This window comes from Oncorhynchus mykiss, chromosome 1, assembly GCF_013265735.2.
Source record: "Oncorhynchus mykiss isolate Arlee chromosome 1, USDA_OmykA_1.1, whole genome shotgun sequence".
Classification (NCBI taxonomy): domain Eukaryota; kingdom Metazoa; phylum Chordata; class Actinopteri; order Salmoniformes; family Salmonidae; genus Oncorhynchus; species Oncorhynchus mykiss.
This window is the reverse complement of record NC_048565.1, coordinates 39140184-39162653: the sequence shown is the minus strand read 5'-3', so window position 1 is coordinate 39162653 and position 22470 is coordinate 39140184. Positions and strand designations below refer to the sequence as shown.

Genomic DNA, 22470 nt, shown 5'->3' with positions numbered 1-22470 from the left:
CATCACTGCTCTAGATGAGATCTGCATGGAGAAATGGGCCAAAATACCAGCAACAGTGTGTGAAAACCTTGTGAAGACTTACAGAAAACGTTTGACCTCTGTCATTGCCAACAAAGGGTATATAACAAAGTATTGAGATAAACTTTTGTTATTGACCAAATACTTATTTTCCACCATAATTTGCAAATAAATTCATTAAAAATCATACAATGTGATTTTCTGGATTTCTTTTTCTAATTTTGTCTGTCATAGTTGAAGTGTACCTATGATGAAAATTACAGGCCTCTCTCATCTTTTTAAGTGGGAGAACTTGTACAATTGGTGGCTGACTAAATACTTTTTTGCCCCACTGTATTATAACTTGTGAATGATGCCCAGCATAAGAAACAGCCTTTTTTGTGAATGTTTTTAATCAAAGTCGCACACCTCATGCAGCATAGCCCATAGGCCTATATGTTTGGATAAGGTTTGTACCACAACTAAAGTGGACAAAAAACATTTAAAAAAAACATAGAGCCTAACTGGCATAAGCAGCGCATGATTTTTAAATTTAAGGAAGATCATTTTCACCCCAAAAATGCTCCCGCTCCCCCTCTCTGGCGCTTGAGGTCGCCAGGCTGCTCATCATTACGCGCACCAGTGTATCATCGGACTCACCTGGACTCCATCACGTCATTGATTGCCTCCCCTATATTTGTCACTTCCTCAGTTTCATTCCTGTGTCTGCATTGATGCTGCTATGTTTTTCTTGTTTAGTTTAATGTCTATTTATTATTAAATCCTCACCTGTACTTGCTTCCTGTCTCCCAGCGTCTGTGGTTACGTAACCGTTACACCTTTAGAATAAAAGCATTACATGCATAATCGCCTTTGTGGCCACTTTTGATAATGGTGTTTTCCCGCTAACGGAACATTCCAGCTTATAGCCTACTGCCGTGTGTGCATTACTGTGCGTATAATGTGAAGAAATAGCCTAATAGTTTATCAACATTTTAAGCTAAACTGTTCTGTCAGACTCGTTGCTTAAAAATGTTTATGTTAGTTGTTGTATTCATTTGGGATCTATTGTATCCTACAACTGTCCCAGACTATATTTGGAATATTTATTTCTCGCACAGCATAGGTCGACTTTTGTACTATGTGGGATAGTAGATTGACATATGCTAGTGCTTTTGCTATTCATTAGGCCTACTCATCTTGTAGGCTGACGAAAAGTAAATGTGGACATTTCTTCCAATATCTTCAATATGTGCCTCGGACGCGTGCAGTTGGGTCCCCAATGTGTCGGTCTTCACTTGTAGCCTGTGATAAAGACCCAATCACATGATGGAGTGCGAGCAGCACTCAGGGAGGAGGGCATAACAAAGGCATGGATTTTTTTTATGGTGCATTACAGCCACAAAGGGGAGGCCGCCGTGAAACTCAAAGTATTATCAAGTGCTTGTCAAATTGTGAATGAGAGACCAAGCCTGCGCAAAAAACTAAGCAAAGCTCATGCCTTTTATTCGAATCATCATTAGAGTCGGATCATACAGCCGTAAAATGTATAAAAATCTAAACAAACGTTTTTAGAACAACTAAAGTTACATTAATAACTCTAAATTAGGCATATAGGAGTACCTATTTCTTTGTTAAACCGCATGTGTGCACTCTCAAATAATTTGGAGAAAATTCTAAGCAAATCGTGTTTGCTAAATGAACTAGTGTAGCCCACAGCCATTTGGCATAGCCACACCAGGACCTAACATAAGGACAACTCAGAGTATGCTATTCTGTTCTTCTGAAATAGACTACATTTTCTTCATATCATACTTCTTTAGACCTGTCTAAAATAAATAATGGATTTATTGTGAAGGTGTTGGCTATATTACATGGATTTATTAGACTTTTAAAAATGTTCCAAAGGTCTGCATCACTGGCTTGTAGGAAGCCAGGAGATGCTAAATGTGTTTATGTTAATTACCGGTCAATTACCGTGAGACCGACAGTTATTTACTTGACAATCACCGGCTAACGAAATTTCATGACCGCCACAGCCCTAGCTATGTTAGCTACTCAATGTTTTTATCGATTTTAGGGCTGTAGCCATTGAATTCTGGTAGTTTCATTTGAAAAAATACAACCGTCAGTCACAAAATTTGAAAGTTGCACAATAGAGCCAATGCCGCGCAGCCCTGCCTCTTGCCCAACGAGTTGCCTTAGTGAACGGTGTCAGGCAGTCCCTAACACTAGCAAGCTAGCACTCGCCATGGAAATGGGGGTAGCGAAATGTGCATTTGGATCAATCCCTGACGACACATACATCAAAATGTAGCTACGAAGCTCTACTTTGTAACTTGCTATGTTTTTTGTGTCTTTGAAAACATAAATGACATAGCTGGAAGAAAAACGTTTGACCTTATATTTCAGTCCAAGGACGTCCGATGACCCTCAGGACATTCCAATACTTCTTAGCAATACAATGTCATATTGATCTTACTCTGGTAGGTTGAGTAAGAGCAAATATAAACACACCGATTTTGCTGGTTTCACCAAAGGTCAGTACCACAGATTTGAACGTTCAAACACGGCACTTGCTTTATATTTGGGATCATATTGTGTAAATATCATAATATACAGTATTTTAGATTTTTAGACATAGGTAACAACTGCCATATTCATGTGATTTATGATGTATTTTGACAACCACATGATTGACATTTAGTGAAAATGTATTTGTTTCTTAGTCTCACCTAACACAGCTATGGGTACACTTGCAATTGGCCGCTAGTCCACACATTACGCAATCATTGACATTCTATTTCTATGGCAGCACATGTAGTCAGGAGCAAAGGAGAGGAGAAAAACTGCAAAAAAATAAAATAAAAATGCTGTTATTTGGCTGTTACTGTCATTCAAAATTACCTAAGGAGAAAAGTATAAAACAGGAGGTATAGAGAATGGAGGGAAGAAGATAAAAGTAAGACGAGAGGTGTGAGTGAACAACACTAGCAGGAAGGAGTTGGATGTGTTCCAATCTGCCACGTGGCCTGGGATCCACAGAGACTCATTGTTCCCATCACAAAGGCAGATGCAGGGTGTGTACTGGAAGGGAGCTGCAACAAAACAGACCTCCTCCCTCATGGGCAGACTATATTGGAGCATGAGGTCTGATAGCAACAGGCTCGGAGACCGTTCAGACTGCTGAACCCTTGAACTGGACTGACCACCTGCAATGACTCTCCGCACCTTAGGCACTCACTCACGCCCATACACATCACAACTGCTACTACCAGACTCTTAATATTATTGCTAAATACTGAACAATTGAAATACTTGCTCCCCAAAACACGTGTAAATATTGGACTATAAATTGTGCTTTCCTGTATTATACTTATGCTAAAATGCTAATTATGTTTTATTGGTGAACGTCCAGTCACTGGAGAACAAACTGGATGAGCTCCATTCGAGACTAACAACAGGACCTAAAAAAACTGTAATATTCTATGTTTCTCAGAGTCATGGATGAACGAGGACATGGATAATATACACTGAGTGTACAAAACACCTTCCTAATATTAAGTTGAACCCTCCCGAAAGTGTTCCACAGGGATGGTGGCCCATGTTGACTGCAATGCATCCTCCAGTTGTGTAAAGTTGGCTGGATGTCTTTTGGGTGGTGGACCATTCTTGATACACATGGGAAACTGAGCATGAAAAACCCAGCAGTGTTGCAGTTTTTGACACAAACTGGTGCCCCTGGCACCTACTACCATACTTCGTTCAACTTAAATATTTTGTCTTGCGCATTCACCCTCTGAATGGCACACACACAATCCATGTCTCAATTGTCTCAAGGCTTAAAAAATCCTACTTGAACTTGTCTCTTCCCCTTCATCTACACTGATTTGAAGTGGATTTAACAAGTGAGATCAATAGCTTTCACCTGGTCAGTATCTCATGGAAAGAGTAGGTGTGCCTAATGTTTTCTACACTCAGTGTGGATGCTGCAGAAATTTGCTTTTTATGTCGTTTTGGAACTGAACTATTCATTTAATACATTAACCTATTTAGCTGTAATAAATAATAAATCATAGATCTAATGAATAATTTGACCCAATATTATGGCCTAAGATGAGCAAATTAACCCTAATATGCATCAAATATTATTTTAAAACAGTTTAGATGATATGGACAGTTTCTTGATATTCTTCTGTTATTAAATTTATTATTATTATTATTATTTTTCAATAACTTGAATATACACTGAAAGAAGATGGCGCCGACAGATAGGGCAGCCGTGCTTCTAGCTCCTAAGCAACTTTGCAGTATTTAGTTTTTTTGTGCGTTATTTCTTAAATTATTAGCCTAGAATTTGTGAGGCCGGTAAGATGTTCTGCAAAATTCTCTAAAAATGATGTAGGAGGCGGCTTATGGAAGAGAAATTAACATTAAATTATCCGGTAACAGCTCTGTGGGACATTCTTGCAGTCAGCAAGACAATTTCACACTCCCTCAAAACTTGAGAGACATCTGTGCCATTGTGTATAGGTACAAAACTGCACATTTTAAAGTGGCCGATTTGTCCCCAGCACAACGTGCACCTGTGTAATGATCATGCTGTTTAATCAGCTTCTTGAAATACCACACCTGTTAGGTGGATGGATTATCTTAGAAAAGGAGAAATGCTAACTAACAGGGATATAAAGAACTTATATTTACTTTATGTTCGTATTGTTATCTTTTATTATTTCTTATTGTTGTTGCATTGTCGAAAAGTAAGCATTTAGTTGGACGGTGTATACCACGTGTATCCTGTACATACGACTAATTAAATATGAAACTGGGCCCAATCTGCTGATAATAACCTGCTGGCTGGCAACCTTCTCCATGGCAACAACAGGGTTGTGGTGGCAGAGCAGCACTGTGCTCTGTGGCGCGAACAGGGTGCCAGGAGGCGGCTAATCGCCTGGGTTTTTGTCTACTCTATCTATGGCCATGAGAAGGAGGAGAGGAGATGTAGTTTACACCAACGAGAGAGAGAGAAAGAGACTAGAAACAGTGGGAAGTGGGAGGGCAGAGGGGATGGATGAAAAAAACAAAGATGACGGAGATTGAGGGCGGAATAAAAAAGTGATGACGTTATATATAAGCTACACAAGATAAACTACCTCATGAAAGACTGCAGGAATTATGATTCAATATTACTTTTTCAAGCTGACGGCCTTTATAGTTTAGCTGTTGAGAGGAACTGAAGACATGCTCCTTTTCTTTCTCTAACAATCCACAGGGATTAGAAAACTGCTCAAATGTCAGGTGCTAATGGCAGTGTCTGCTTAATGCAGCACCATAATGTTCTTCTGTGCTGGTTTTGTGTGTCTGTCTAAATGTGTAGGTACATTATTAAAGTGTGTGAGTGTGTGTGTATGAGTTTGTGTGTGTGTGAGAGAGACGGTGGCATTGAAGCCACTCTCCACTGAGCAAGTTGAGTCACCTCTCACAGAACAATGAACCTGACTGGCTCACGCTGCAAAAAGATCTCATAGTTTCCCTTCGAAATTCTATGCATTATGGATGAACTTCTATTTTTGACACATTCATTCTGTGTGTTTACAGGGTTAATTCTGCATGGTTGCAGGATTAAAACAGAAACAACTCTAAGGTTAACAGTTTAGGCATTAGTTCCCGAGTGGTTAAGGGTATGGTTTGGGGAAGGCTATGGTTTGGGAAAGGCTTAAAACCAAATAATTAAAAACTACAGGCTATTACCATGAGGTATCATCAGTATTCTCATGGCTTGCTAAAACATTGTGAACTGCCATAGTGGTCTGAGCAACGCACTTCGGCTCCAAGCACCATGAGTTCCCACAGAGTTCTCTGCAATCTTTTTTTTTGTTTTTGCGAGCTCTGAGGAAGGCATATATCGACGTTCTCGGGACCTTTACAAACATCCAAAATCTATTTCTCGTGATCAGGCTGCAAAAGGAACACTGCATGACATTTAAACAGACCACACACACACAAACACAGAAATGAATGTATCCTAACAATAAAGAATTTAGCACAACACTGAAGGGAATAATCAGTTACATGATGATGATATCACCTCAGCGATTAACATCTCATGACTTCCTGAATACACACACCCTCTGTCAGCTCTGTGTGTGTTTGGCTGGCAAGGATGTCACCAGGACTTGGCTTTCTGGGTTTTAACCAGGAATGATTTTGGGTCAGCCCTGAATCTTTTGCGCTGCTGCGGAAAAAAATGTAGTCAACTGAATTTCGCCGCTTAGTTTGTAGAGATGTGGTTACGTGAAACTGCGGAGGTCATCCAACCGTTATAAGCGAGGGCACTCCGCCACTTCTCAGAATGGTGCGATGTCTCAAGATCACTTAATGACTAATTAGTATTCTACATAACCGACTGAATATAATATAATTGATAATGTTAGGCTACTGTTAGACCAAAAACATTTCATACTTTCTCATGACAATTTAGGATGATTGTGCAGATATGTAAAAATTTGTGTGCAGTAATCAACAGCACGCAAAATATGCTTTGATTGAAACAAAATACAGGTGGCTGTGTTTAACTCCATCTGCTCAAGAAATTGATTAAACAGTAGTTAAGCTACTTAGCCTACTTCAACCAAGAAGATCGAAATGCATATTCCAATTAAACCGATTGGGATCAAATGGTTGCCATGCATGCAGCATGGACGTTTCACCCAGAAAACATAAATAAGTATAGTTTAAGCTACCCCAAAAAATAGCACTACACCACTGGTTATAATAAATGTAAAGCACTTGCCGTGTGTGGTCAACTGATCATTTCAGCAGCGTTTTCATTGGGACAGCGTCATTGAGTTACTTTTAGACAAACATGGGAACTCATCTTGATAAATCAATCAATGTCAGATTTCTGTTTTCACTGAATATCCGTTTGGCTATTTGGTTACAATTCGGCTGGGAAATGTGAGTGCTCATGATCTAGCTAAATTGAAGTGAGTGCCTATAGCCTACCTGATGAGCTTCTCTGATGTTTTCTAGATCTTTCCAATAGTTTTTGATGCATTTTAGCCACTTAGCCTACGGATGCAAATACAAAATTGTGCGTTACTCGCTGATAGATTATTTGATATATTATTGTAACAGTTGGCCTACCTAAGCAATAAAGCCACATTGGATTACTGACCACAATCCATGGAAGGGGTGCTGGAAGTGCTGCAGATACATTTTAATAAATGTGCCAAATGTAATTATTCCTGTCTGTACAGAAATAACTAAAATCAACTTATTTAAAAAAAATTGCTGTGGATTGTGTTTTGGCACAAGCCATAGGTCTACACTCGGAATCTCGCAATTGAGCAGCCCATGGCAAATATCAAACAGACTGATATTGGCTGTCAATATCTACAATATCTTTCGCAATATTTCAAAACACAATTGAGGGAAAAAACTATTTGGATAAGTGAGTGCTGCTGGAAAGTTGGTGGACTATACTTTTCTCCTCATATTGTAGACTTAAAATGTATGTATCCACTCTTTTCGGGTGGCGCAGTGGTTAAGGGCGCTGTACTGCAGCGCCAGCTGTGCCATCAGAGTCCCTGGGTTCGCGCCCAGGCTCTGTCGTAACCGGCCGCGACCGGGAGGTCCGTGGGGCGACGCACAATTGGCCTAGCGTCGTCCGGGTTAGGGAGGGCTTGGTCGGTAGGGATGTACTTGTCTCATCGCGCACCAGCGACTCCTGTGGCGGGCCGGGCGCTGTGCGCGCTAACCAAGGTTGCCAGGTGCAACCTGGTGCGGCTGGCTTCCAGGTTGGATGCGCGCTGTGTTAAGAAGCAGTGCGGCTGGTTGGGTTGTGTATCGGAGGACGCATGACTTTCAACCTTCGTCTCTCCCGAGTCCGTGCGGGAGTTGTAGCGATGAGACAAGATAGTAGCTACTACAACAATTGGATACCACGAAATTGGGGAGAAAAAGGGGTAAAAAATAAATAAAAAATATCAAAACAAACTCTGAACCAATTACATTAATTTGGGGACAGGTCAAAAAGCATTAAACATTTATGGCAATTTAGCTAGTTAGCTTGCACTTGCTAGCTAATTTGTCCAATTTAGCTAGCTTGCTTTAATTTTTTTATTTTACCCCTTTTTCTCCCCAATTTCGTGGTATCCAATTGTTGCTAGTTAATTTGTCCTGGGATATAAACATTGAGTTGTTATTTTACCTGAAATGCACAAGGTCCTCTACTCCGACATAAAATGGTCAACCGAATCGTTTCTAGTCATCTCTCCTCCTTCTAGGCCTTTTCCTTCTCTTGACTTTATATTGCGATTGGCATCTTTCATAAATTAGGTGCATTACCGCCAATGACCTCATTCGTCTTTCAGTTACCCACGTGGGTATAACCAATGAGGAGATGGCACGTGGGTATCTGTTTCAATAAACCAATGAGCAGATGGGAGAGGCAGGACTTGCAGCGCGATCTACGTCACAAATAGAATTTACTTCTATTTTATCCCTTGGCAACGCAGACGCTTGTTGGCGCGCGTGAGCAGTGTGGGTGCAATTATTGAATAATATAGATTTAAAAATGTATTTTGCAACTCTCGCGACGCAGTCAGCCTGTTAGACCGCTTCGCCATTCCGGAGTCCCGAGTATCCTGTATCCTGTCATTTTGGTTATTTGTGTGGTATTAAAACATTTTATTTTAATGTCTCCAGTCATGTAGAATTGCTGGAAATAATTTTAGAAAAGACAATTTATTGGTCTTCAGAGCTAAGGCCCGAATGTTATGAAACTCCAGTGACGTCCCTGGTGGCTGGCCCTAGAGAACATCCACCACAAGAGAGAAAGGAAGTGAGGATGACTAAGCCATCATTCCCCCTGTTCACTCAACCATCCCCAGGCCACACATCCTTTATCTAACCCACCCATCTCCCCAAATAAAGCCACTGTGTAGCCGAGACATTGGAAGACTGCATTAGTTATGTTTATCTCCCTGCTGCCTCCTATCACCTACTCAGAGACAAAAGTCTGAAATACGGCTCATTATTCTCGTGCGGCGGGTGCCTAAACGAAACAATGAATAAGGATGTACGCCTCCATAATCTCATTTCAGACAACTGTTTAAATGTTGCTTAGCAATCCTCCCCTCTGTCTCTTCCTCTCACTCTCAATCTCAGTCTTTAGCCACTGTTCATCCATTCTCTCCCACTCTTTTTCCCCTCGCCAAATCCTCCCACTCACTCTCCTGCCTTCCTAATCTCTCCTCTTTCCTCTCAGTTCTGATCACTCACTTCTCTCTAACTGGATCCTTTCATTTTAAACTTCTCCCCTACTCTATTTATATCTAGCTTTCTGCCTCCCTATCTACAACAAATAATAATAATAATTCCCCCAATCCCTAAATGTCTTTGCTTCATGAAAGAAGCAGAGATGACAGAACTTTAACGATGTCAACTAGATTGAAGCATTCATTCTATTGATTTATGACATTCTGTGATACAGCCCAGGATCGAACCAGGGTCTGTAGTGACGGACATCTGGGCAAGAGGCATACCTATGTAAGAATGCTGTTCATTGACTATAGCTCAGCATTCAACACCATAGTACCCTCCAAGCTCATCATCAAGCTCGAGGCCCTGGGTCTGAACACCGCCCTGTGCAACTGGGTCCTAGACTTCCTGACAGGTTGCCCCCAGGTGGTGAAGGTAGGAAACAACACCTCCTCTTCGCTGATCCTCAACACTGGGGCCCCACAAGGGTGCGTTCTCAGCCCCCTCCTGTACTCCCTGTTCACCCATGACTGCGTGGCAACGCACGCCTTCAACTCAATCATCAAGTTTGCAGATGACACAACAGTAGTAGACTTGATTACCAACAATGATGAGACAGCCTACAGGGAGGAGGTTAGGGCTCTGGGAGTGTGGTGCCAGGAAAATAACCTCTCACTCAATGACAACAAAACTAAGGAGATGATTGTGGACTTCAGGAAACAGCAGAGGGAGCACCCCCCTATCCACATTGATGGGACCACAGTGGAGAAGGTGGATAGCTTCAAGTTCCACAGCGTACACGTCACTGACAAACTGAAATGGTCCACCCACACAGACAGTGTGGTGAAGTTGGCGCAATAGCGCCTCTTCAACCTCAGGAGGCTAAAGAAATTTGGCTTAACACCTAAAACTGTACTCACTTTAATTGTGTGTAGATATTGCATCACCCATCTCATATGTATATATACTGTATTCTATACTATGCCACTGTATCTTAGTCCAATGCCACTCTGACATATACGTATATATATATATTCTTAATCCATTCCTTACTTAGATTTATGTGTATTTTGGGTATATGTTGTAAAACTGTTAGATATTACTTGTTATATATTACTACACTGCCGGAGCTAGAAGCACACGCATTTCACTACACCCGCAATTACATCTGATAAACACGTGTATGTGACCAATACATTTGATTTGATTTGGAGAAAAGAAGAGAAAAGGAGAGAACGGGAGAAGAGAATAGAGATTAATGAGAGTAGGGCTTTACTATGTAGCCTACTGTTTGTCTGTGGGATGTGAGCAGGACTCTGTACCATATGGCATCAGACATCCATCTCTGACAAACCGACCCATCTTCAAGGAGTCCTCTGTTCCCAAACCCACCGTTCAGCATGAGTGAGTAATGACAGAAAAAAACGCAGACGTATGTTTCCCCATTAAATTGATCTATCGGTTTTAGACTGACGAGTCCGAGCATATGGAGGGAGTGATGGGAGGGAAAGAGAAAAAGAGCAGAGAAGGATAAAGCTTTGGGGAGCTTTTGAGAGAATAAACAGAGAGAGCAGAGGGAGATGAAATATATGTGTGCATAAGGAAAGAGTGAAAGTGGATGAGAGCGCAGAGTGAGATGACGAGACGGGGAGGATAGGGAGAGAGAGAAAAAGAGAGCGAGAGAAAGACTAAACTCATGACACATCACCAGAGGACAACGCCCGATACCAAGGTAAAAAAAAGACAGGCCAATTTAGGTCCCCCAAAATAACAATCAACCCCTGCCAGTCCTTACAAGCCCTGGATCTCTGATTGGATAAGTCTCTGTCTGCCCTGTGCTTTACTGGCAGAGGCATACAGGTGTTTCAGGCTCGAAACGGTGGCGTCAACTGGGAATACTGGTGTGGTAGTGGGGCCTATACTACAAGGCTGTAGAGAGGGAAAAGACAGAAGAACCCACTTACTATTATTCCATTGTTCCTGTCTACCAGAAGTACCTTCATGATGTGTTCGTAACAAGCGATGAAGGTATAAACATATAACTATCCTCTGGGGGAAAGAATGTGTGAGACTGTGTGTGTGACTGTGTGTGCGGCGTGCACATGTGCGTCAATCTGTGTGGAGCTTGATTGCTTGGCAGTCTCAAAGCAGAATAAGGCCTATTCAATAGAGCAAATAATGACTTGCATTCAAAGAGCCAATTATGAATAAAAGGTTATTTAAGGCACATTTTTCTAATGGCCTCCCCCCCTCTCCCTCTCTCTCTACAGCAGAATCCTTTCACAGCATCCCAACAGCAGTTCCTGCTAGATGAAATCAATAACCAAAGAACTCCAATCAAAGCCAGCTGAGAGCAAGAAACTACAGTACTTTGAAAAGTAAACAATCAGAGCCAAGGAGACAATTGAGTGGTGATGAGTGTGACAACGAGAGGCATCTCACAAATAAAAAATATCACATCTCATCCTACTACTTTATGACCGTGGTAGGATCTACTACTATAACAGGAGAAAAAAACATCTGTGATGGAGCTCAAGACAGAAGCTGCATGGACAGCAACATAAAGAAAGCAGAAGATAAGCCTAAATTCAATTTGAAAACCGCTCTGAAAATCCTCTTTTTGTGGGGGATAGGGTGGAGGGAGGGTTGGTACTGTAGTTCAGAGCCTCCTACGCATGTATTCGATGCAGACAGTGAAGTCTCCTGTGGAGTGACTGGACCAGGGATTCCGTTAGCCGGTAATAGCCGGCTTTTGGCCTATACATTTGTTTTGAAATGCCAATAAATAAAACTGGCCAATTGTCCGGGAGAAGAAACAATCCCATTGCGAAATAATGCTTTTTAGCCGATTCATGAATGTAAAAGTCGATGGAAATACATTTGACTGGTCATGCTTATTGGTCTATAAGTTAATTTGCGGAATTTATTTGAATGAAATTGTCGCATGTGTAGGCTCCACTATATTCATTTATCACACGCTTACAGCATGACCGTAGCCTCAAAGCCTTTCAGCGGAAAATCTGTCAGACAGCACAAGAGCTACTGCTGCAGCATCTCAAACAGCAACGGAAGGCAGGCTTCATCAGGACGTCACACACTACTTTGTAATGAGCTAGAGACAGTAGGCTTTGCATTTTGAAAACATATACTTCATTGTATGAAACCTGAACATTTTAATACATATGAGGCATGTCTTAGGCCTGCCTCGCTTCAAAGTAGCCTATTACATCTCCTCTATTTCTAAATGTCTAACGGATATTTAATCTGTCACATGAAACCGCTAGCATGTGCAGTGCCCTTTTGACAAAAGTGTTTTCCCGCTAATTGCATTATGGAATGAACATTTGGGTGTAGCCTAATGCCTTGTGGGCATTGCTGCACTTATAATGTGGAGAAATAATCGTTTATCAACATTTTAAGCTAAACATTCTGATCTGTTGCATCAGACTCATTGCTTTTTAACATTTAAAAATTTAGCCTAGGTCTACTGGTTGTATGAATTTGGGATCTGTCTTCCCACAACTGACCCAGAATCTGTTTGGAATAGGTTACTTCTCGACAAGCTGACCAATAGAATAGGTAAACTTTTCTACCATGGGGGATAGTATATTGACATAGGATTGTGATTTAGCTTTTTGTTACTTGTCTTGTTGGCAGAGGAAAAGTAATTGTGGACAGTTATTCTAACATCTACAAAATCCGAATAGGGTAAGGACTGTGCATCGTTGCATCCTCTACTTGCATGTTCTGTTAATATGAATTACCATAATCTAAAATGTCATTTCTGTCATTCTGAGCACCGTGGGTGGACGCCCTGATCAGGTTACGCACCCAATGCATATGGGTCCTAAAATGCTGCTGGTTAAATGTCCGGGGCCACGTTTTCCTAACAGAAACCCTGACACACACACGGTATGGTATGCCCAAATTAACTATACTGAACAAAAATATAAATGCATCATGCAACAATTTCAGATTTTACTGAGTTACAGTTCATATAAGGAAATTAGTCAATTTAAATAAATGCATTATGCCCTATTCTATGGATTTCACATGACTGGGAAGGAGTTCACCCATGTGACTGAGTTTTTTCCCCACAAAAGGGCTTTATTACAGACAGAAATACTCCTCAGTTTCATGAGCTGTCCAGGTGGCTGGTTTCAGACAATCCCGCAGGTGAAAAAGCCGGATGTGAGGGTCCTGGGTTAGTGTGGTTACACGTGCTCTTCGGTTGTGAGGCCGGTTGACAAAAGTGCACATATTAGAGTGGCCTTTTATTGTCCCTAGCACAAGGTGCACCTGTGTAATGATGATGCTGTTTAATCAGCTTATTGATATGCCACATCTGCCAGGTAGATGGATTATCTTGGCAAAGGAAAAATGCTCACAAACAGAGATGTAAACGAATAAACCTTTGGTGCATATGGAACATTTTGGGGATCTTTTATTTCAGCTTGTGAAATATGGGACCAACACTTGACATGTTGCGTTCATATTTTTGTTCTGTATAGAACCCATAGGAAGAGTGCAGGCTTTAGCTGACAGATAAACTCGGCAAGGGATGGAAGAGTCATGACATGCACTCTGACTCTCAACACGAGGGCTTATAGGCTGTCCTGTCTGTATATCTTGTTGCACATTAAAGCCTGTTGAGCAGGCTGTCACTGAAATAGAACAGAGTTTCAACTGACCACAGATACAGGGCATCGAGAGATCATACACTCTGACTGACTAGAGGGGTTCCACAGGGTGCACTGCTGTGCTACTCACATTGCCATGGTTGATGAAGCCGTGTTTCCTGGCAATTCGGTCAGCCTCCTGCGGTCCTCCCTCTATGTGGACCGCCCAGGTGTTAGTGTAGACCTCCTCTCCAGCAGTCAGCTTAGCAGTCGACTCCAGTGCTGCGGACAGGAGGACCAGGAGAGTCCCAAGCTGCAGCAGGGCCAGCCTGGCATCCATGAAAAGGAGAACAGGGGCACTGGGCAGGGGAACTCCGGCCGTCTGTCTTTCTGGGGTGGAGAAGTCTGAATGCTCACCAGTAACAGCACTGGCCTCCCTCACAGCAGCCAAATAGAGAAGTGACCTAAAGAAAAAAAGAACAAAGTTATAAAACCACACATTGACTTGTAAACACATACATGCATGTATGCAGGAATGCACGCAAACACACACAGGTACTTGTTCACTCAGTGTGCAGTGCGCACAACCCCACATGCCATAGCACAGAGAAAAAATTTAAGACCACAGACCACAGCATGCATTCTGTAGAATGCATTCACTTTCTACCACCACAGTTTATTCTAGAGACACAGAGACAGACTTTCTCTAGCTGAAAGAGGCTACAACAGCATGAGAGACTGCCTCTTCAAGTGTTTGTGCTTCATGCTTTGAGCCGATCAGCAAAACACAAGGAATAGCCCTAAAACAAGTAGAGCGGTAATTGAACAAGTTGAAGCGCAATCCATATGAAGGCGAAACAGGATCAAGAGAGTAGGGTTGCTTGCGAGAGAAGTCCTACTGTGCGAAGGCAGCTTGCATTGTTCTGGGCTTTTGACAGTCTGACTTCAATCTTAGTTGTGAGCCGTCATGTGGGGAGAGCTAAGCTGTAATTTGTGCTGAGGCTGTGGTATCTAAAAACAGAGTGGGTAAAGCTCTGTCTGTCTCCCCTGAGAACACTCAGCCTTTCCATAGATGGGCTTTTCAGTTACACACAGACAGTACAGTAAGAATAGAGACTCAGGAAGCCCCCCAGGCATAACTTACGGTGATGATGCAGGGCAATTCCACGATAATGGAATTACGCTACTCTATACACAATGGCTACTTAAAACTGTGGAGATACAAACTTTGGTAATGGAATTACGGTAAAATCTCCCTCAGCTTTTTATGAGACCATGTTTCCCAAAAAGTCTTAAATATCTGCTCCGAATTAAGATTCAAAGAATGGGGTGTTAGCTATGATATGGCACCTTGAGTTTGAAAAAAAATCTATTTAGGTTATTGAACTACAGTAAGTGAAGTGGATTTACACCCGGTAACGGGTTTACGGTAACATAAATACATCATGGGTCCCTGATCAGTACAGATCAGGGACCCATGATGTAATTCTGTATTGTGGATATGAATGTCAATCTCCTTATGTTTCACAAGTTTGGACATCACAGCGCAGCACAGTAGAGTACAGTGCAGAACAATACAAAACAGCAGAGTAGGGTAGAGTTCAGTACAATATACAATATACTGATACCGATACGCATCGGTCCCCGATTAAAATGTTTAAGATGGACCGATGCAGGCCTAAGGACCCCAAACCCGCATTGGTCAGAAAATCGATTCAAACGCTACGAATTGCAGATTAATTTATTTTTTCCTCAAATTAATTTCTATCTACCTTCCCGAAAATACCTAGTATTTTGTGACAACTGATGCGTTCTCTCCTTCAGTGTTGAACTAAGAATGTAACCATATTGACAGTAATTGATCTACAAGTAATTTTGCATGCCTAACAACCCTAGGTAATATCAGTAGCTTAGTCAAACTGCGCAGTGTCCAGCATCGCACACTGACCAACGCGAGATAGGCAGCTTGTTCCTGATCTTCAGCGCGGCACCTTCAGCATACCAAATGCTAAAGTGGCTTGCGCAATATTAGGTTGTCAAACAACTAATAAAGCCTATGTCATTTGCTAGGTTACTGTCATCTATAAACTGTTTGTAAATTGTGTTTTACTGGAATAAAAGTAAGCTACCCGAGACACAACTCATCTGGCTATGAGCTACCTGCTGAACAGGTACATTACTTGCTCAGGTTCACCATCAGCAATAGTTTTGGTAGTTTTTCTTTAAACAATCAGTGTATATGGTCATTTTTAGATATACAGGGTAAAGTTTCACATTACTAGCTCAAACACAATCTGTAAAATGACAAGCTAATTAGTGGGTGATGGTGACTTCAGAACCAAAGTGGGAGACAAATAACATAGGCCACATTGCCCGTGGTAGTGGGTTGGTAGATGCTTAGTCATTTCAGACTAGGTGCCTACATACAGTGGGGCAAACAAGTATTTAGTCAGCCACCAATTGTGCAAGTTCTCCCACTTAAAAAGATGAGAGAGGCCTGTAATTTTCATCATAGGTACACTTCAACTATGACAGACAAAATGAAAAAAAAAATAATCCAGAAAATCACATTGTAGGATTTTTAATGAAGCTATTAGCAAATTATGGTGGAAAATAAGTATGGTCACCTACAAACAAGCAAGATTTCTGGCTCTCACAGACATGTAACTTATTCTTTAAGAGGCTCCCCTGTCCTCCACTCGTTACCTGTATTAATGGCACCTGTTTGAACTTGTTATCAGTATAAAAGACACCTGTCCACAACCTCAAACAGTCACACTCCAAACTCCACTATGGCCAAGACCAAAGAGCTGTCAAAGGACACCAGAAACAAAATTGTAGACCTGCACCAGGCTGGGAAGACTGAATCTGCAATAGGTAAGCAGCTTGGTTTGAAGAAATCAACTGTGGGAGCAATTATTAGGAAATGAAAGACATACAAGACCACTGATAATCTCCCTCGATCTGGGGCTCCACGCAAGATCTCACCCCATGGGGTCAAAATGTTCACAAGAACGGTGAGCAAAAATCCCAGAACCACACAGGGGGACCTAGTGAATGATCTGCAGAGAGCTGGGACCAAAGTAACAAAGCCTACCATCAGTAACACACTATGCAGCCAGGGACTCAAATCCTGCAGTGCCAGACGTGTCCCCCTGCTTAAGCCAGTACATGTCCAGGCCCGTTTAAAGTTTGCAAGAGAGCATTTGGATGATCCAGAAGAAGATTGGGAGAATATCATATGGTCAGATGAAACCAAAATATAACTTTTTGGTAAAAACTCAACTCGTCGTGTTTGGAGGACAAAGAATGCTGAGTTGTATCCAAAGAACACCATACCTACTGTGAAATATGGGGGTGGAACCATCATGCTTTGGGGCTGTTTTTTTGCAAAGGGACCAGGACGACTGATCCATGTAAAGGAAAGAATGAATGGGGCCATGTATCGTGAGATTTTGAGTGAAAACCTCCTTCCATCAGCAAGGGCATTGAAGATGAAACGTGGCTGGGTAAGCATGACAATGATCCCAAACACACCGCCCGGTCAACAAATGAGTGACTTCGTAAGAAGCATTTCAAGGTCCTGGAGTGGCCTAGCCAGTCTCCAGATCTCAACCCCATAGAAAATCTTTGGAGGGAGTTAAAAGTCCGTGTTGCCCAGCAACAGCCCCAAAACATCACTGCTCTAGAGGAGATCTGCATGGAGGAATGGGCCAAAATACCAGCAACAGTGTGTGAAAACCTTGTGAAGACTTACAGAAAACGTTTGACCTCTGTCATTGCCAACAAAGGGTATATAACAAAGTATTGAGATAAACTTTTGTTATTGACCAAATACTTATTTTCCACCATAATTTGCAAATAAATTCATAAAAAAATCCTACAATGTGATTTTCTGGATTTTTTTTCTAATTTTGTCTGTCATAGTTGAAGGCCTACAGGCCTCTCTCATCTTTTTAAATGGGAGAACTTGCACAATTGGTGGCTGACTAAATACTTTTTAGTCATGGGTCCTTTTGATGGAAATGCCCTGCAGTCTTAGATGTCAATGTCTGCTCTGCGCTGACTGGACCACCCATTATTCAATAAGCTGAAGGCAATTTAACATGATCAGGCATAAGGTGGGAAAACATAGTTACCCCAGTCTCGCGGTGACCTTTAAAATCTGAATCTGTCAAAAAACATTCCATAAAACATCTAGGACACAACGTTCCTTATCTTTAATTAGGAGGATCTATCTATCTTAGACAACAGAGGCAGAGGATAGGACTGAGTGGGAGAACATCACATCCAGTGTTTTCCTACAGACTAATTTTCAGCTAGCCACTTCATATTAACTAGACTACTTTTAATTTAGAAGCTTAAGTTCGCCAGCCCGACGAGCCCTTTCCTTCTAGAATGAACGATACGCATCTTCTAGCAATCTAATGATAGGATAGGCGCCTGTCACTCACAATGCGAGTGATGACAGGTAAACGCAGTATGTCTGCGTCAAATTTCTTTACACGGAGGAAGGAGAAAACATGATGCTTGTTAATTTGCACATCCCATGTCATGTAAGTGGTAACGATGAGTTGAAATCCACTTAGCCTAATTATTGTTTTCTGGCACACTCATTTTGTTTAGCATGTTTCACATAGCCTGTGGCACATAGGCTATGTGGTTATATGTCCATGGTATTGCATTGGGACAAGTAAACCAAAGGATTTTCTAGGTTTCCCTTCCTCAGATGTTGGGGCTTGCCAGACAGTGACGCTAAAGTGAGTGACTCGTCTCATCAATCAGTGTAGTCTACCGAATCGTATCAGTGAGTTCATTAGGCTCCCTAATTTGCATAGGCTACTGGTAGATGTAGGCTTTTAGGCGTTTATATGCAGATGAATAATGAAAACATCTGATGAAAATGGTGAATCATCACTGCAGCAATAGGTAGTGGAGAGCCTCATTCTGGTCCAAAGACACTATATATATACACAAAAGTATGTGGACTCCCCTTCAAATTAGTGGATTCGGCTATTTCAGCCACACCAGTTGCTGACCGGTGAATAAAGCACACAGCTATGCAATCTCCATAGACAAACATTGGCAGTAGAATGGCCCGAACGTCCAGGCGCAACAACGGCTCAGCTGCAAAGTGGTAGGCCACACAATTTCACAGAATGGGACCGCAGAGTGCTGAAGCTTGTACTGTGTAAAATTCGTCTGTCCTTGGTTGCAACACTCACCGCCAAGTTCCAAACTGCTTCTGGAAGCAATGTCAGCACAAGAACTGTTAGTCGGAAGCTTCATGAAAGGGGTTTCCATGGCCGAGCAGCCAAGCGTCTGGAGCAGTGGAAACGTGTTCTCTGCAGTGATGAATAACACTTCACCATCTGGCAGTGCGACGGACGAATTTGGCAGATGCCAGGAGAAGGCCACCTGCCCCAATGCATAGTGCCAACTGTGTCACACCTGCTCCCGCTCCCCCTCCCTGGCACTCAAAGGCGGCAGGCTCCCCAGCATTACGCACTCTTGCCACCATCATTACACACACCTGCCTTCCCCCCATCACGCACATCAGCTATTATTGGACTCACCTGGACTCAATCACCTGTGTCATTACCTCCCCTATATCGGTCTGTTCCAAATCTCTGTTCCCTGATTCAGGATTAATGTTTGTTTGTCATTTTTGTTCTGGTTCTGACGCTGTTCCTGTTCGATGTCTGTTCCATATTAAAATGTTCAACTCCCCGTACCTGCTTCTCTTCTCCAGTGTCAGTCCTTACAAACTGTAGAGTTTGGTGGAGGAGGAATAATAGTCTGAGGATGTTTTCATGGTTTGGGCTCGGCCTTTAGTTCCAGTGAAGGAAAATCTTAACGCAACAGCATTCAATTACATTTTACACAATTCTGTGCTTCCAACTTTGTGGCAACAGTTTGGGAAGACCCTTTCCTGTTTCAGCATGACAATGTCCCCGTGCACAAAGCGAGGTCCATACAGAAATGTTTTGTTGAAATGTGTGGAAGAACTTGACTGGCCTGCACAGAGCCCTGACCCAAACCCTATTGAACACCTTTGAGAAGAATTGGAACGCAGACTGCGAGCCAGGCCTAATCACCCAACATCAGTGCCAAAACTCACTAATGCTCTTGTGGCTGAATGGAAGCAAGACCTCGCAGCAATGTTTCAACATCTAGTAGAAAGCCTTCCCAGAAGAGTGGAGGCTGTTATAGCAGCAAAGGGGGGGGACCAACTCCATATTAATGCCCATGATATTGGAATGAGATGTTCGACAAGCAGGTGTCCACATAATTAAATACACTACATAACCAAAAGTAAGTTAGTTTACGCAAAGTTCCCTATTGTGGACAGAACGTGTTACTATATTACACAGACTAACATTTTCACCACACAAGAATTACAGGAAATACACATCCTTTTTACCTCAGATTCTTGATGTTAGTATTAAAGTGTATAGTTATCACAATCTCATGAAATCATTTGCTTAAAACAGATCAATATATTTGATTTAGTACCCGTGTTTGTCATACGTGGCAGTCCGTAGTGGGACTTAGAACGCAGCTGTCCTTTTCAAACCACATGGCAAAAAGAAAAAATGTGGGCGCTCCTCTTTGGGTTCACATTGATTTGAGGGTTAAACTATCATTCTAATGAAAGCCAACCCCTGTCACTACTTAGAAACAGATTTGAGGTAGTGATTTGTTTAAATTATTTAGTCAAAAAAGTGTTGTTTCCTTCTCCGTATTGGCCATCTACCGGAAAAAAATCTCAGAGAGATATGTTGATAAATGGCTACGACAGGTTGTCATCTATCAACAGATATAGAGTGCATTTGGAAAGTATTCAGACCCCTTGACTTTTTCCACATTTTATTACGTTGCAGTCTTATTCTAAAATTGATTAAATTGTTATTTTCCCTCAATCTACACACAATACTCCATAATGACAAAGCAAAAACAGATTTGACATTTTGCAAATTTATTTAAAAAAAAACGGAAATAATACATTTACATAGGTATTCAGGCCGTTTACTCAGTACTTTGTTGAAGCACATTTGGCAGCGATTACAGCCTCGAGTCTTGGGTATGACGCTATGGGAGTTTCTCACATTCTTCTCTGCAGATCCTCTCAAACTCTGTCAGGTTGGATGGGGAGTATCACAGCTATTTCAGGTCTCTCCAGAGATGTTTGATCGGGTTCAAGTCCAGGCTCTGGCTGGGCCACTCAAGGACATTCAGAGACTTGACCCGAAGCCACTCCTGTGTTGTCTTGGCTGTCTGCTTAGGGTTGTTGTCCTGTTGGAAGGTGAACCTTCACCCAAGTATGAGGTCCTGAGCACAGTGGAGCAGGTTTTCCTCAAGGATCTCTCAATACTTTGCTTTGCTTCATCTTTCCCTCGATCCTGACTAGTCTGCTTGTCCCAGTCGTTGAACAACGCCACCATCATGCTTCACTGTAGGGATAGTGCCAGGTTTCCTCCAGATGTGACGCTTGGCATTCAGGCCAAAGAGTTCAATCTAGGTTTCATCAGACCAGTGAATCTTGTTTCTCATGGTCTGAGAGTCCTTTAGGTGCCTTTTGGCCACTCCGGACAGACAATTCCTTTGACCTCATGGCTTGATTTTGCTCTGACATGCACTGTCAAATGTGGGACCTTATATAGACAGGTGTGTGCCTTTCCAAATCATGTCCAATCAATTGAATTTACCACATGTGGACTACAAGGATGATCAATGGAAACAAGATGCAACTGAGCACAATTTCGAGACTCATAGCAAAGGGTCTGAATACATATTGTAATTTAATACATTTGCAAAAATTTCTAAAAACTTGTTTTTTCGCTTTGTCATTATGGGTTATTGTGTGAAGATTGATGAGGATTTGTATTTATACATACATTTTAGAATAAGGCCGTAACGTCACAAAATGTGGAAAAAGGAAAAGGGTCTGAACAGACTATATGCAGCATACCCAAGTTTATTGAGGTTTGTCTGTTAGAAGAGCGCAAACAGTACATGTCGCCGCAGTTGTTATCCCAGTTCCATTGATTTCAATACAATATTGATGTGAGTGATTAATTTGCGCACACTATTGATTACAGTAAAACAAGCAAATCAATTCCAGTCTTGAGTGACCGCTTGGTAAATATTGGTGCGTGTGCAGTTTAAGGTACTAATTTAGCAAAATACAAGTAATCTGAACACAAGTGTGACACTTGTGTGTAGGGAGCAAATTGTATGTATTGGTCCTCAAAATATTAGGACTTATTTCAGCATAATGATTATGAATTTAGACATATAAAACCAGTGTTTTGACACTCGCCGATAAATCAAAAAGCCATGACAACAGGAAGCAACAACAGTATCACAAATATAAATGGTACTTTTAAGATTATTTTTCAACAGGATTCTATAGCTGGTAAAAACTACTGAATGAACCTAGAAACAAACTATGATTTAATGATATAAGTGAATACGTGAAAATATGTTTGTCTTGGCCACTATGCTTACCAATAATATCATGCAATGATATCATTATTATTTTAATCAATCCAGTGGATAGGCCTATTGTTTTCACAAATTCGACATT

The 22470-nt window shown here is 41.7% G+C and overlaps 1 protein-coding gene across 3 annotated transcripts in view; it reads right to left on the bottom strand.

Annotated features, from left to right (window-relative positions):
* Positions 1–22470, bottom strand: part of LOC110522396 (furin) — a 171500-nt gene that overhangs the window by 131846 nt on the left and 17184 nt on the right. For all 3 annotated transcript variants that reach the window (XM_036977112.1, XM_036977108.1, XM_036977103.1), the window contains exon 2: positions 14032–14344. In XM_036977112.1, the coding sequence (XP_036833007.1) occupies positions 14032–14220 (189 nt within the window). In that variant the 5' untranslated portion in view covers positions 14221–14344. The remainder of the gene's footprint in view (positions 1–14031; positions 14345–22470) is intronic.